Below are 14,213 nucleotides of genomic sequence, written 5' to 3' on the forward strand. Positions count from 1 at the left end.
TAGCTGTAACAATTTGATACTGTTTTAACTGCCATGGCTCCATCATATGTAAATCTAGGATTCATAGCTTGGTGAGGGACTTTGAATTTTCTCCTAGAGAACTTTAGCAACACTCCCCCACAATTCCTAGAGTGCCCCAAGAAGAAAGATTAAGGCCCGGTACAGACCGGCGCCGTAGCATGTCCTGTCGACATGCTAGGGTTGCCTCAGGGCATCTCTTACATACACCCTGCAACCCTAGCACGTCTTCCATATGTCAAAATGATGCCACCCTGTACAGATGGGCGCTGCCATTTTGACGCGATGGACGCCTAGCATCCGCACGTCACAGTGCCATAATGACGTCGCGAGTGCGCCATTGGCGCACTGCAGTATCATTATGGTGCCGCAAGAAGAACCCGCTTTCTAGGGGTTCTTTTGGCTCCACAGGGAAGTCCCGCAGTCTAGAGGGTGCGGTTTCCCCACGGAGCAAAACCAGGCTCTGGCAGACTGCCCTTTTTGGGCGGTCTGTACCGGACCTCTGTTATGGTGCTTTGGGAAATGGCACTCAGTAAAGTAGATCATAGGATTCTAGCAGAGAATTCTTGATAAACTACAAATCCCAGAATTCTGGGGAACAGAATGGCAATAAAAGTGATATTGAACTGCTATAAGTATATAGTGCAGACATACTCTGTAGGCATAAACATGTGTGTGCATGCACGCATGTGCGTGTGCTCATGTTCCTTCATTAATTTCATAGGGTTTCTTAGGTGTGTTACACATGCGCCGAAAGTACTTGCCGGGCACGTATTAGGGTTAGAAAGGGGCGTCCTTTCTGGATGGCCCTAACCCTAGTACATGCTGAGCGCATACAAAATGGCGGTGCCCTTTCTACACTGGTGCCGCCATCTTGACGTCACGGACGCCTAGCGGCAGAAATGACACCGCAAGTGCGCCATTGGCAACTTGCGGTGCGCAAGAAGAAGCTGCATTTTGCAGTTTCTTTTTTGTTGCATCCGGGAATCGCGCGGTTTGGCCTCTGCGGTTACCGGAAGCAGCAACCAGTGACGCCGGCAGACCACCCTTTTTGGGCGGTCTGTAAAGCGCCTTAGACAAGGAATAGTTAGAGGTGGCTTGGCCAGTTGCTTCCTCAGAAATATACTCACAAGAAAAAGAAGAAACACGTCTTCACATGTTTATTGATGGTTATATTTTATTCTTTTAAAGGGTTTTTATGATTATCATGTTTTACAATGAGCCCAGTGCATTTTGGCCTTTTCCTTACTGAATAGCCTTTTCCAGGGGTAATAATAATAATAATAATAATAATAATAATATATTTATATTCCACTTTTTCCCAGAGGAATCAAGGCGGATTACAGCAAAAACTATAATAAATACAAATAACAATAAAATCACATTTCAGAATCACAATAAACATGATGTAGGGAGGACATTAAACTAAACATTAAATAACAATAATAAATTCAATTTCAAAACTTAGAAAGGATAACACATATTTCTAGTTACTCAGAGGTAGTTGCTTTCTCTGAAATATCCAACACTACCTGATATTTATTGGTGGTCAAAGTACTAACTGAATCTCACAGAAAACCCACTTTTCCATCACTTTTCATCACTGCCATTTCAAGGATTAAATCAGGAAATTACAGCTCATTTAGACAAATACAGTGCGTCCGTGTCATACATTGGCACCTTTTACCCTGCCCTGAAAGCCGCACGATAGGAGAATGAATGACATGCACGCCTGTGGTCCACGTGCCGTGCCTCACGCCATGCATGAGCCCCATTATATCCAATGCTGCTTGAGCATACATGCTATTTGCCTTATGCGGGGGGTGGCCTCCGGAATGGATCCCCGCGTAAGGCAAGGGGCACTGTATTGCCTAAGCAGTGCAGTTCATTCTCATGACAAAATCTACCTGCCTGAACACTGACTTGGTTCTTTTAATGCAGAACCTGTAGGAATGCAGAAATCTCTTCATATTAGGCATGAGTCCTTGAGAATGAGAAACACTGAAATTTTCTCCTTTGTGCAAAGGCGAGGTATTTTCTGTCAGTCTTGATAAGTCATTTTTCATTTGCAAGAGTGATTCTTGAACAGTCTACGAGAGCTGCTACTTTGTTGCATTGACTTTTAAAAATTAGAAACTTTGGATGGATTGTTTGGATCTATTTCATTAATCAGGCAGTTCTGTGTTTGTTGTGTATGTGCCTTTTGCTTCGCAAAGAAGAATAATAGTATTTTTTTTTTTTTGCACAGAAAGACTTTCAGTGCAAATTACAAAAATCACGAAAAACACTACCAGCCCCACCCATCATCTTTGCCTTGTTCTCATACTGGAGGCAAGAATAGTCATGGTAGCTGACCAATTATTGACAAGCCCTCTCAATGTATCAAGACAACCTCTCTCACCAAGGACAAGAAGTTTTGCAAATATCCTTCAAAATCCTAGTTTATATCAGATTGCATATCCAGGAATAATATGAAATGCCATTTTAATCATAGAAAGCAAGGCAGCAGTGTGAGCTGACAGCATGATGGAAATGGAAGAGAGAACAGAAATTTATTTTTTAATGAGTAATGCTATGAATAAAAATCTGTTTAAGCCCTGAAAAGAGGGGGGGAGAGAAAAAACACACATAATTTGTGGCAAGTGGGGTTCAAGATCTGTTAATTGCATCATCTGCAAATGGGTGCAGAATGTTGTTGTGTGCCTTGAAGTCATTTCCAACTTATGGTGACCCTAAGGCAAACCTATCACAGGATTTTCTTGGCAAGATTTGTTCAGAGGAGATTTGCCATTGCCTTCCCCTGAGGCTGAGAGCACATGACTTGCTCAAGGTCAGCCAGTGGGTTTCATGGCCAAGCTGGTATTTGAATCCTAGGGGCCATTCAGACTACCTTTTACCCCGGTTCAGAAACCAGATTAATCGTGGTAAGTTCATATTGGCTCTGATCCTTCCACAAGCAAAATCGAGGCTTTCACACCCATTCAGGGGCAAATGTCCCTTGGCGCAGGTCTTTTGAAAGTGGACTTTTAGCTGTATCTTTTCAGAAAAACTGGGTCCAGCAAATATGAACTTCGCCCCAGTCATGATCAGATCAAGTTCAGGGGAGGGATTTAGGTCAGAGGGAGGGCAGAGGGCGGAACATGCCTCTCCTTCATCAGGGCGAAGGAGGAGGAGGAGGAGGAGGAAGGGTGCCATGCAGGGAAGAACTGGGGTGAAGGAGCAGGGGGAAGAGAGCCAGGGCAGAATTGGAGCAGAGGAGGAGGAGGAGGAGAGCTATAAAGAGCAGAATTGGAGCGAATGAACTGGAGGAAGGGTGCCATGAAAGGTAGAATCAGGGCGAAGGAGGAAGAGGAGGATGGAGCAGGGCGAAGGGTCAAGTTCACGGGAGGGAATTAGGTCAGAGGAGGGCAGAGAATGGAGCAAGCCTCCCTCTCGCAGGCAGCTCTCTCTCTCTCTCTCTCTCTCTTTTGGTATTTTTATTTTTGACAGACTATGCGAATGCTTTTTCTACAGGGGGGTACATATAGATGGAATATGTCTGCTTGTGCTTCATTTCCCTTTCTGCTTGCAGCTGGCATGGCACCTCACTTTGCAAGAGGCTTTTTTTTAAAAAAATGTGTAATATGCGAATGCTACAATGCAAATGTTACAAATGTTTCCCTTTCAATTTGGCAAATTGATACAATATGTGAATGCTTTTGCTACATATGTACATGTGTGCATTCTGGGGTCACAAGGAGGGAAAACAAAGCAAGAGGATGCAGAGATGGCATTCTGGGGTGAGGAATTATTATTATTATTATTGTGACAGGAACAGGATGGAATGGCATGGGGGGGCAAGGGCTGTAGCATTGAGCTGGAAACGAAGGGGAGGCTGGAAGTCTGCAGAAACCCATGACTTTGGGGGAGTCACACGCTTTCAGCCTCAGGGGGAAGGCAATGGCAAATCTCCTCAGAACCAATCTTGCCAAGAAAACCTCAGGATGGAGTCGTTTTAGGGTTGCCATAATTCGTAACGACCTAAATAGACACAACAAACACACAGAGACCTGGAGGTTTTTAAATTTGACAGAATATGTGCACACACTGCCGCCAGTTTTTTTTTTAAAAAGGAGGGGGGAAGCACCCATTCCGTTGGCCAATGGCTGTAGGAAAGTCATCTTTGACAAAAGCGGAAGTGAATTTGATTGACAGCAAAGGAGCCTTCATTTTAAATTGATACTGCAAATGTGAACTTCAGAGGGATGAAATATCCCGATCAAGGTAAAAGATAGTGGGCACTCATTTCCAGAGAGATTCGGGGGGGGGGGGGGATCCGGATCTGCCCAGTTCTATCCAGGGCAAATGCATGAGTGGGAATGGGGCCCCAGTCTCCAGAGTCATAGTCCAACACTTAAACTAGTATGCCACACTGACTCTGTAGAATGTTAGGGAGGTGAATTGATAATAATGTAATATAACATGATACAAATATCTGAGATCACATACACTATCTGGGCAAATAAATCTACTGATTTACTCTATCTAATAAATGCATCTTCCTGTAGAATGTTAGGGAGGTGCTTTTATTAGATACAGTAAATCACGATATTGTTTGCCCAGATATTGCATGTGGTCTCAGATATTTGTATCATGCTGTATTATATTATATTAGATATTGATGCCAGTATGTGTGTTTCTTTGTGCTTGTGTGCATGTACATACATATAGGTAAGTGCACAAAAATCACAGCTTTGGGGTTTTAAATAATTCCCAAAATTGTCTCAGTCAAGTAAATGCATCTCTGCAGCATCCTTATCCCACTGTAGATGCCTTCCTAGTTGTGCCGGCAAATGAGAGCAATTAAGCTTTTAAAGCCACTCTCCTGCAATTGGGTTTAGAAAAATATGTTTTCATAGTGCTCAGCAAATATTATTGCTCTACCCAGTATTCTTCCTGGCAAAGTTGTATGCCTTCCCCTCTGGATAGGGATCCTGGTTTTTCAAGCTTTGGACCCTCTTCAACATTAATCACTTGTGAATTCCTTCAGTCCTCAGAGTACTCCCCTACAAGAAGAGGGGACTTCCATTGAGGAGTGATGACAGGGTCCCTCCCAGGGTGGCTGTTTTGCTTCTCTTCTTGTTCACCCAGCAGAGGATGAAATATGGCTAGTGGAGTGACAGCAGCTGTGTCTAGAGTGGCCTCAGAACCTATAATTACATCTCTCTTTATTATAGCTGCTAATGGCCCTCCAGGATGACAGAAATGATAATAAATTAACAGATTATGAACTCCACTTGCCACAAATTATGTGTTTTTTCTCTCCCCCCCCCCTCTGCCCCACCCGTTTTCTCCTTCTCTTTTTAAATTCTGGAATTTTCTGCTACCAGACCTTTGAAAAAGAACAGGAGGATATTGTATACCCAGGCAGAGGCAGTCCAAGATATTTTGCTTGAGGCAGAGCAGCACATGTTGCTCCTATCTCTGATCCCAAGTGAAACTGCATAGTATCAAAAGCCAGCCAAGGTAAAGCAGAGAATCCCACTTATCATCATCTCTGACAATAAAAATACAAAGTAAATAAACAATTTGTTGCCCTTTCACTTCACCCCAGATCACTTTCTGGTAGGAATGTAAAAAATACTTGCATACTTCATTTCTTGAGAAAGAATGTCAACACGAGTAAGCCGCTCTTTCAAGAAAATGGTCAATTTGCTCTGAGATATTTTATTTTATTTGCATACCAGGGCTTTTTCTTGTGTGTGAAAAAATTGTTTGTACTCAAAACTGGTTTTGTGCAGATATTCAGTATTTTCCCCCATAAAAAGCAGTACATTCTGTACATAATACCGTTTTCATCATAAAAATATTCTCTTTTTCTGCACAAAACAAAACTTTTCTTTTTTTTTTCCATTTTTTTCCATCAGAAAGCACCCAGACTGCAACAAGAAAATAAACATAATTTAAAAACACACATAAATTCATATAATCTTACCAGCAAAGCAAAAACCTTTGAAATTATTTGCTCTTGCCTGTGAGAATGAAATAACCGATGATTCACTGCCTCACTCCATCTGATAATTAGATCTCAATGGTGGGGAAGGCCCTGCCCCCATGTGCAAATATCACAGGCTTCCAAGGGAATGTTTCAGCCATAGAGAACAGAAGGCCTTCAGTGGAGACTGTGTATAAAACTCAGTAGCGTACCCAGTTGAATACTGTCGTGTATATCTGTTTCCATGTGCAAATACCAAAGACTTCAGAGGAGATATGTCAGGAGTCACTTGTGCATCTTGCCTGCCATAATATCTTTAGTAGTTGGAGTGATGGATTAGGTACTAGTTTAGCATTATAGAGCAGTGATGATCTCATTTGCAGGTGGTGCGATAACAAGGGAAAGAAGACTAGCTTCTGACTGGAATGTTTAAATCATTCCACGGTGAGAATGGAAGAGCAACAAGAATGTAAAGGGGTGGGATGGGGTGAGACTGAAACAAGGACAATCATTTATTAATTGGGAATGAATGAGAAATAATCTTGCCGTGAATTTGAAATTATGTATGGTTTAATGTTGTTGTTGTTGTTGTTGTTTTTAGCTGCCCTCGAGTCAACTCAGGCTCATGGCAATCCTGTGGATGAGACATCTCCAAGAATCCTTATCTTCCACTGCCTTGCCCAGATCTTGCAAGCCCTTGCCCATAAACCCCCTGATGTGGTTTGTGGTCTACCTCTCTTTCTTCTACCCTCTATCTTTCCTAGCATTATTGGTTTTTCAAGTGATCTATGTCTTCTCATTATGTGGCCAAAGGATGATAGTCTCAACTTGATCATCTTAGCTTCCAAGGAGAGCTCTGGTCTGATCTGTTCAAGTATCCATTTGTTTGTCTCCTTGGCTGCCCACAGTACCCTAAGTACTCTTCTCCAGCACCACATTTCAAATGAGTTGATTTTCTTTCTGTCTGCTTCCTTCACAGTCCAGCTCTCGCATCCATACATGGTAAATGGGAATACAATGGCCTGGACGATTCTGACTTAATGCTAACTTGTATGTCTTTGCTCTTCAGTGTGTTGTCCAGTTCTTTCATACAGGATTTTCAGACCTGGCTCAAACGTTGCTGAAAGGAGCCAGGAACGTCTTTAAAAAGTTCAGGAAGAGTCTGTGTTTGAAAGCCAGGAGCGCTTCTCCCATCGCCATGGAAACATTTCTCCCTCTTAGCGTGCCTGAATCGTTCCAGGGGAGTGAGTTTTCTATAGACACAGCTTTTGCGTTCATAGAAAACTCACTCCCCTGGAACGATTCAGAAGCGCTAGCAGGGAGAAATGTTTCCATGGCGATGGGAGAAGCACTCCTGGCTTTCAAACACAGACTCTTCCTGAACTTTTTAAAGACATTCTTGGCTCCTTTCAGCAACATTTGAGCCAGGTCTGAAAATCCTCATAGCTGCCCTTCCCATTCCTAGTCTTCTTCTTATTTCTTGACTACAGTCTCCATTCTAGTCAGTGTTTGATCCTAGATATGGAAATTCTTTAACTATTTCAAATTCCTTGTTGGAGTCCAATGCAAATAGTTGCCAGTCAATTCTGACAATGAAAGTCACCTGGCTGGATCTATAGGCCTCATTCCCACTTACAAATAAATTGCTTTGCGATCTGAATCGATGGATCAGTTTGGCAGTGGAGAGGGGATCACACTACATTTGCCCCAATTGCATTTTCTTGCTGCAAAATAAAATAAAACAACCCACTTGTGGTTCACATTGACAAATGAATTGAATCAAAATGGACCCGCTCCAGCTGGCCAAAGGGCAAATTTAAATTGATTCTGGTCTGCATCTGGTTCACACTTGCATGGAATCGATTTATCCAAAAAGATGCAGCAAAAATCAGCATCAAAAAGATGTGGGTTAAATGAGTCTAGTGCATGGCCCCCCTCTCTGAATTGCTTCAGTGATTCAGTTCAGGTGTGAACCAGGGTAATTCAGACCGGTTCAGACTGATTGTGATCCGGTTTAAAGGTAGTGGGAATGAGGCCATAGTTTCCTAATAAAAGTTTGTGAGTTTTTACTACTAATCCTGAGATTTTTGAACTTGGTTCCTGCTGGACTTGACAGGATATTTGAGTCTTAGGCGTAGGAAGCAGAAAGCCACATAAAATAACTCTCAAATACCAGCTGGCGACTGTCAGAGATGTCTGGGTATGAAGGCCAGCTGCTATGACTGAATCTGTCAGAAAGGCTTTCCGCATTCTCTCCAGAGTTGGTAGGAAAATCCTTTTTACTGTTGCTATATCCTGGTGTTCTAGGTACAGAACTTGCTGTAATAACTTTCAGGCTATGGGGAAGGGAGCCTGATTCAGACTTCATAAAGGAACTATCCCTAGTATGTACTCTTGGGCGGGAGCTACTGCCAGTCTCGGGTATCTAAAAGTTGTACCTGTGTGAGAGACACCTTTTTCAAATGTGTTTGTCACTTTCACACTTCATATTTTAAACTCAAGTTTATTTATTCAGGTTCTCATTTTTTTCCATTGTTAGGCTGGTCCCATCTAAGTTCTGCAAGCCTTTCCTTTTCTCCACACAGAAATTCATACATTGTTTTTGTTTGCATTGTCCAAAATTATGCACATTTCTTATTTTGTACATTGCTTAAAGTATGTTTGTGCAGATTTTTCAATGTATTTTCCCCATGTGCATTTTCTAATTATGCACATATTTTCATATGTAGTTTAATTAGTAGAATGCCTCACAAACACAGAAATTGCATGAAATTCTACTGGCAGGTAGTATTCAGCTCTGGAATCAGATTCAAGAGGGGAGAACTGGGTAATCTTAGATTAAAATATAAACCAAAACAATTTCCACCCTACTGCTATTTTTGGTATGCCTGTAAAATTCTTAAGTATGCAATTGAGAAAAGAAATGTGTGAAGAAGAGTGAAACTTCCAGTTCAACTGCTGCATGTTCTGGTTGGATTTTCTGAATAGTTGGAATCTGTCATCTCACATGCTGGATTTCCTGCTTCAAATTATATCTACTTCTCAGACCGCAAATGGATTGAATCTTTTCTGCCACAACGAGACTTGCTGGGCAGTTTCTGAGTCTCAATAGTTTTCACTGTATCCAATAGCAACTTCTTCCTTTGCTAGGATAGAATCAAGTGGAGGCCAACATGCTACATAGTTAATGGGTTTCCATGAAAATGAAATCTTTGAGCCTATAAATTAGTTGCTCAACAGAGGTGGGGAAGCAACAGAAGAGCACAAATGCCTTGTTCACAGGAAAGTCTGGAGTTATTCAAATACCTGCAGGGCAAAGCATGGGTTGTCAGCAAGCTCAGTGCAGCTTCACTGTATCCAGTCTAGCTCCTTTCCATCCACAGACTGGCCCCAGGAGGGTCAGATTTGTAATTCCCCTCCCTGGTGTCCTAGACTCCTCTTCAGCTGTCCTCTTATTTTCTTCCAACACTCCTCCCCAATGCTTTATTGATCTCACCCTCCTACCCACCAGACCTCACACACGCACACACAACACGTGACAACTGATTGGTATCTGTTAATTAATGTGGCCCACGGCCTCTTTTCTATTCAGTGGCCTGATAAGGGAAATTGGATGTCCAAGGACTGCTGTGCCATTATCACCCCTTACCTCCTCTGGCAACGCAAACACAAAACAGAGTGTAGTGATAAATAAATACCACTAACCCCATCCCTCTGCCCTCACTTCCTTGGGCTGAGATAACTGAGATAGAAAAATAGAACTCCCGACCAGTCAATACAGCAATCACCAGCTCTTTTGTTAATTGCCGAGTTGATAACAAGAGAAATCAAATGATCCTTGCCGTGACTGGGCTCCTTTGGCCCAGATGCAGACAGGCACACAAGTGCCCCTGTGCAGAGGCCTCTGGGTATGAAGGCATCCTGCAGAGCATAAATCACCACTAGTGAGACTGAAACATCTCTGGGTCAAAGGTTAATGAGCTTAGAGAGAATGGCCAGGGATCAGGGAAACAGTTTTATAGAAAGAAGAATAAAGAAATGAAGACAACCTCTTACAGCATAGGATCATTGGTTTTTGACTGCTCGCTATAGTGCGTATATCAGTGGCTACCAAGGGGTGGAAAATTAACCAGCCTGAAACCCACAGGGTGACCTTGGGCAAGTCACATTCTCTCAGCTTTAGAGAAAGGCAAAGGTAAGTACCCTCTGAACAAATCTTGCCAAGAAAACCCCAAGATAGGCTCATCTTAAGTCAGACTTGAAGACACACAACAACAAACAGAAGTAGGCATTTTTTAAAGGTAGGCCTGGCCCTCATACTCTAGGGTTTGATCCAGAGATAGGAAAATATTATTTTTGGACTACAGCCAACAGAATCCATTAACGATTGCAGTCATTAAGCATACCAACTGGGTGATTATGGAAATCATAGACTAAAAAAACCTAATTTTTCTAGGCTCTGATTTGATCCTCTAATTTATGAAGTGAAAATATTGAGCATGGCTGCACCTGTCTCAGTGGTGTTTCTGCCTTCTCTTTTTAATTCCCTTACCAGCAAGGGCAGTTTTCTCTATTTCTTTTAGAATATGACTTTCATGTGATTCTTGGGCCTTTTGAAAGAGCATCCCAACTGCAGCAACTGAAATTTTACTTTTGCAAGAAGAAAAGGGATGAGATATGCAAAGTAACCTTATGTTGCACTTTCTTGTGCTTGATACTGGAGGATAACCCACTTGATTTCTCACACAGAATATAATGTCAGTATTTATTTTCCAGCATGGAATTGCATTTCCTCTCCCAGTTATCTTATATAGTTTGTTGTTGGAAAGCATAGGTCTACTTTGCAAACATCAACTCTTGGATGAGAGCATTAGCCATTCAACTTGTTACTGGCTCCAGTGTGTTCAGATCCTATCTATTCATTTTCAACATTTGTTTTCTGGTGTTCATGGGTGTGGGTGCTGTCTTTCCATCAGTCCTAAGGTTACAGTAAAAATGCTATGAGTAGTTAAAGCAATACATACAAGTGCACTGTATTCCATGGTGATTTGTGTGAAGATTTGATTGAGGTGACGTATCAAGCACTATAACAAGACTATTGTTGTTATTTAACAAATTTGGACTCAAGGTAGCTGGATTATTCCAGGGACACAATGGGACTAGATGCTCACTACATCCAGAGGGTTAAGTGCTTGCCTTGATTAATGATAATGGTATAAAATTAAATATTTACTTAATTGTTTCTCATAAGTATTAGTTACTTTTAAGTAAAAATACCTGAATGCTACAAGCTGCTGTGGTACGCTTTCCTCTCATCTAGCTTGTTGTCACTCTACATTCCACAACAGAACACACAGCAGCACTCTGCCAGTGTGATGCAGGAACTGGGCCCTTGGTCTTTCCTTCACTCACCACACACACACACACACACACACACACACACCCTTTGTGTATATATAAAAAACAAGTGAGTGGGTGGCAGTAGTTCATGTGGTAAGATATTCTCAAGAGTGGTCCTCTGTGGGTTTGGACAGTAACATCACTAAGGTTGGTGTCACCCAGTGTGGTAATTCATGGTATCAACCCCACCATTGACCTCCACCCATTTCATACAATACAGAATCCTTAGTAATGATTTTTTGCACTAATGTTACTCATAAACTGTAATTTCCATATAACACTGAATGTAATGCTAATAGTTATAATATAAACAACTAGCAAAAATAAAATTATATCTTCAAATTACAATATCATACGCACAACCTAAATGTATTTAAATATACATAGTAAAGATTTTGGTTAAAATGTGATGTTTTTAAATAACATTTTAAAAGAATTAAACAATTTGAAAAATTCAATTTTTTAATTTAAAATTTTGAAATTTAAAATTTTCATTTTAAAAAATTCTGTGGTCTGTTCTTTCTCCTCCCACTGAGCTTTACCCCACTCCCACCATCTCTTAAAGCATTTTAAAGGGAAGAAGATGAATGCCATAACCCATTTCTGCCAAAAGATAGGATGTCACCTGATGTGGTCCACCCCCCCCCCCCCCCGGGTTTGGGTGATTTTAAGCCCTTCCATCGCAGGTTTTGTCATGTTCTCCTTGTTTGTGAAAATTGGGATGAACTTGCCCAGAACAACTTGGAATCTTGTTGATTTATACTGACAAAAGGGTCCTGTATGTCAGTGTAGGTCAATTTTTGACTAAAGGCACCTCTACACTGTAGAAATAATGCAGTTTGACAGCACTTTAACTGTCATGTACAGAATCATGGGATTTGCAGTTTTGTGAGGCACCAACGCTCTTTGGCAAGGAAGGCTAAAGACCTTGTAAACTACAGATCCCGGGATTTCATAGGATGGAGCTATAGCACTTAAAGTGATGTCACACTGCATTAGTTCTATAGTGTTGATGCACACTTAGGTTGTATTGGTGACAAGGAGAAGGCAACAAAAGCCAGTCTCATAAGGAGATAAAACTGCCCTGCTGATTCCACAACAGCAAGTTCTCCTTTTTCCTCTGTCACTACACCTCCTCACCAGCCTCTGCCACAGTAGCTGTGCCAGTAAATAGGTTTTGCTACAGGGGGCAGACTTATATAAATCTGGTTGACTCTTTAAGTTAAGGTCTTGACTAAGATAGTTGAAAGCTTCACTTCTGTGCTGTTAAGCACTTTGTCTAATGTGCATTTGGACCTTGATTCTGTGGTTCAAATTTGCTATCAAAGGTTTCCACATGAGAAGATGGTTGCCTTTACAACTGGGTGATCTAATAGAGCCCCTGCTAGATTACAAGGCTTCAGAAGTGCTTCTACCTGCATGGGTAAACTGACCTGCTGTTCTTTTCTCCTGCCAGGCTTCTCTAATCTATCCCTGGGGGACCAGATGAGCTTACTGCAGAGTGCCTGGATGGAGATCCTAATTTTGGGTATTGTATACCGTTCATTACCCTATGAAGATAAATTGGTCTATGCTGAAGATTACATCATGGATGAAGAACACTCACGCTTGACAGGGCTGCTGGAGCTCTACCTGGCCATCCTGCAGCTGGTCCGCAGGTACAAGAAACTCAAGGTGGAGAAAGAAGAGTTTGTCACACTTAAGGCCCTTGCTCTTGCCAATTCAGGTAAGGCTATGATCTGGACCCAGGACCTGAGATTTTAGGACCAAAACCTGAGACCTAAGACCTAGGGATGAGCTCTTGTGATGTTCCAAGGGGAAGTTCCTGGTGATGGCATTAAGTATGATGCATTAATCATTAACCACAGCTGTTAAAAAACACCAAAAAAAGTCTAACAAATGAGGAGTGTACAAACACACACACACACACACACACACACACACACACACACACACAGAGTTACTTTTCAAGATAGCCTTCTCATTCTCAGATTCCTCCCTTTCATTCTAAGATTATTATTTCCTTTTGCTGCAAAGACCCTTTTGTTTAAGAAGGCTTTTAATACGTAATTGATCTCCAGGAGGTCTCTTACTAAGGTTTATGCTTTGTTTTTATTTTTTAATTTTGGTCTGCTTTTTGAATAATTTTATACTGTTGTAATATAATCTTATACTGTTTTAAATGTGATAATTTTAACTCTGTCAGATTTTAACTGATCTCTTCTGTAAGTTTCCATGGGTCTCACCCCGGGATAAAGGTGGCATGTAAAATAAATAAATACATGGAGAAGAGGGGCCAGGTCTTGAGATTCAGGGCCAGGTCCTGAGATCGGACAATCCTACCAGTGGTCACCATGTTCTGCAAAGGAGAAAGTAATTACAGCATTGAGCTTGACATAAGAACTAGGAATGATCCAAAAGAAAATTTGCTAGGCCTTAAATTTATGAGACTAGAAAGACATTCATTTACAAGCCCCTTTTGCCAATCTCTTTATGGGCCTTAAGGTAGGCAGGAGGTCCTGTGTTCTCCTTTTTGTTTTGTCTTTTCAGCTAGCAAATCAACTTCAAGTTCAAAAGCATCTGGCTTGTGAAACCTATTCAGGCGTTTTATGGTTTGAGTAGCCTAAACAAAGGAGGCGTGGTGGAAGTGTGCTAGTCAGTCCCCCCCTCCTCATTTCTGCCACGCACTGGATGGAACTGTTTGAATGGAGAGCTGCCTCCATCTGTGGAGCATCTTTTCTCAACCCGAAATGCAAGAAAAACTGTTTTAAATTGTGTAGAAGACTCTGCATGAATAGAGAAGGCTTTCCTCTTCATAAAG

The 14,213-nt window shown here is 41.7% G+C and overlaps 1 protein-coding gene and 1 long non-coding RNA gene across 4 annotated transcripts in view; one reads left to right on the forward strand and one right to left on the reverse strand.

Moving 5' to 3' along the window:
• The window catches only part of ESRRB (estrogen related receptor beta), a 240,160-nt gene that overhangs the window by 222,536 nt on the left and 3,411 nt on the right, over window positions 1–14,213 (forward strand). For 2 of the 3 annotated variants that reach the window (XM_042445916.1, XM_042445918.1), the window contains one exon: window positions 12,849–13,118. In XM_042445916.1, coding sequence (XP_042301850.1) covers window positions 12,849–13,118 — 270 coding nt within the window. The remainder of the gene's footprint in view (window positions 1–12,848; window positions 13,119–14,213) is intronic. The other variant, XM_042445917.1, reaches the window with a different exon arrangement.
• Window positions 13,107–14,213, reverse strand: part of LOC121919372 — a 7,960-nt gene continuing 6,853 nt past the window's right edge. The window contains exon 3 of the long non-coding RNA XR_006101460.1: window positions 13,107–13,751. This is a non-coding gene — a long non-coding RNA (uncharacterized LOC121919372). The remainder of the gene's footprint in view (window positions 13,752–14,213) is intronic.

The sequence above is a fragment of the Sceloporus undulatus genome, chromosome 1 (genome assembly GCF_019175285.1).
Source record: "Sceloporus undulatus isolate JIND9_A2432 ecotype Alabama chromosome 1, SceUnd_v1.1, whole genome shotgun sequence".
Taxonomy (NCBI): Eukaryota; Metazoa; Chordata; class Lepidosauria; order Squamata; family Phrynosomatidae; genus Sceloporus; species Sceloporus undulatus.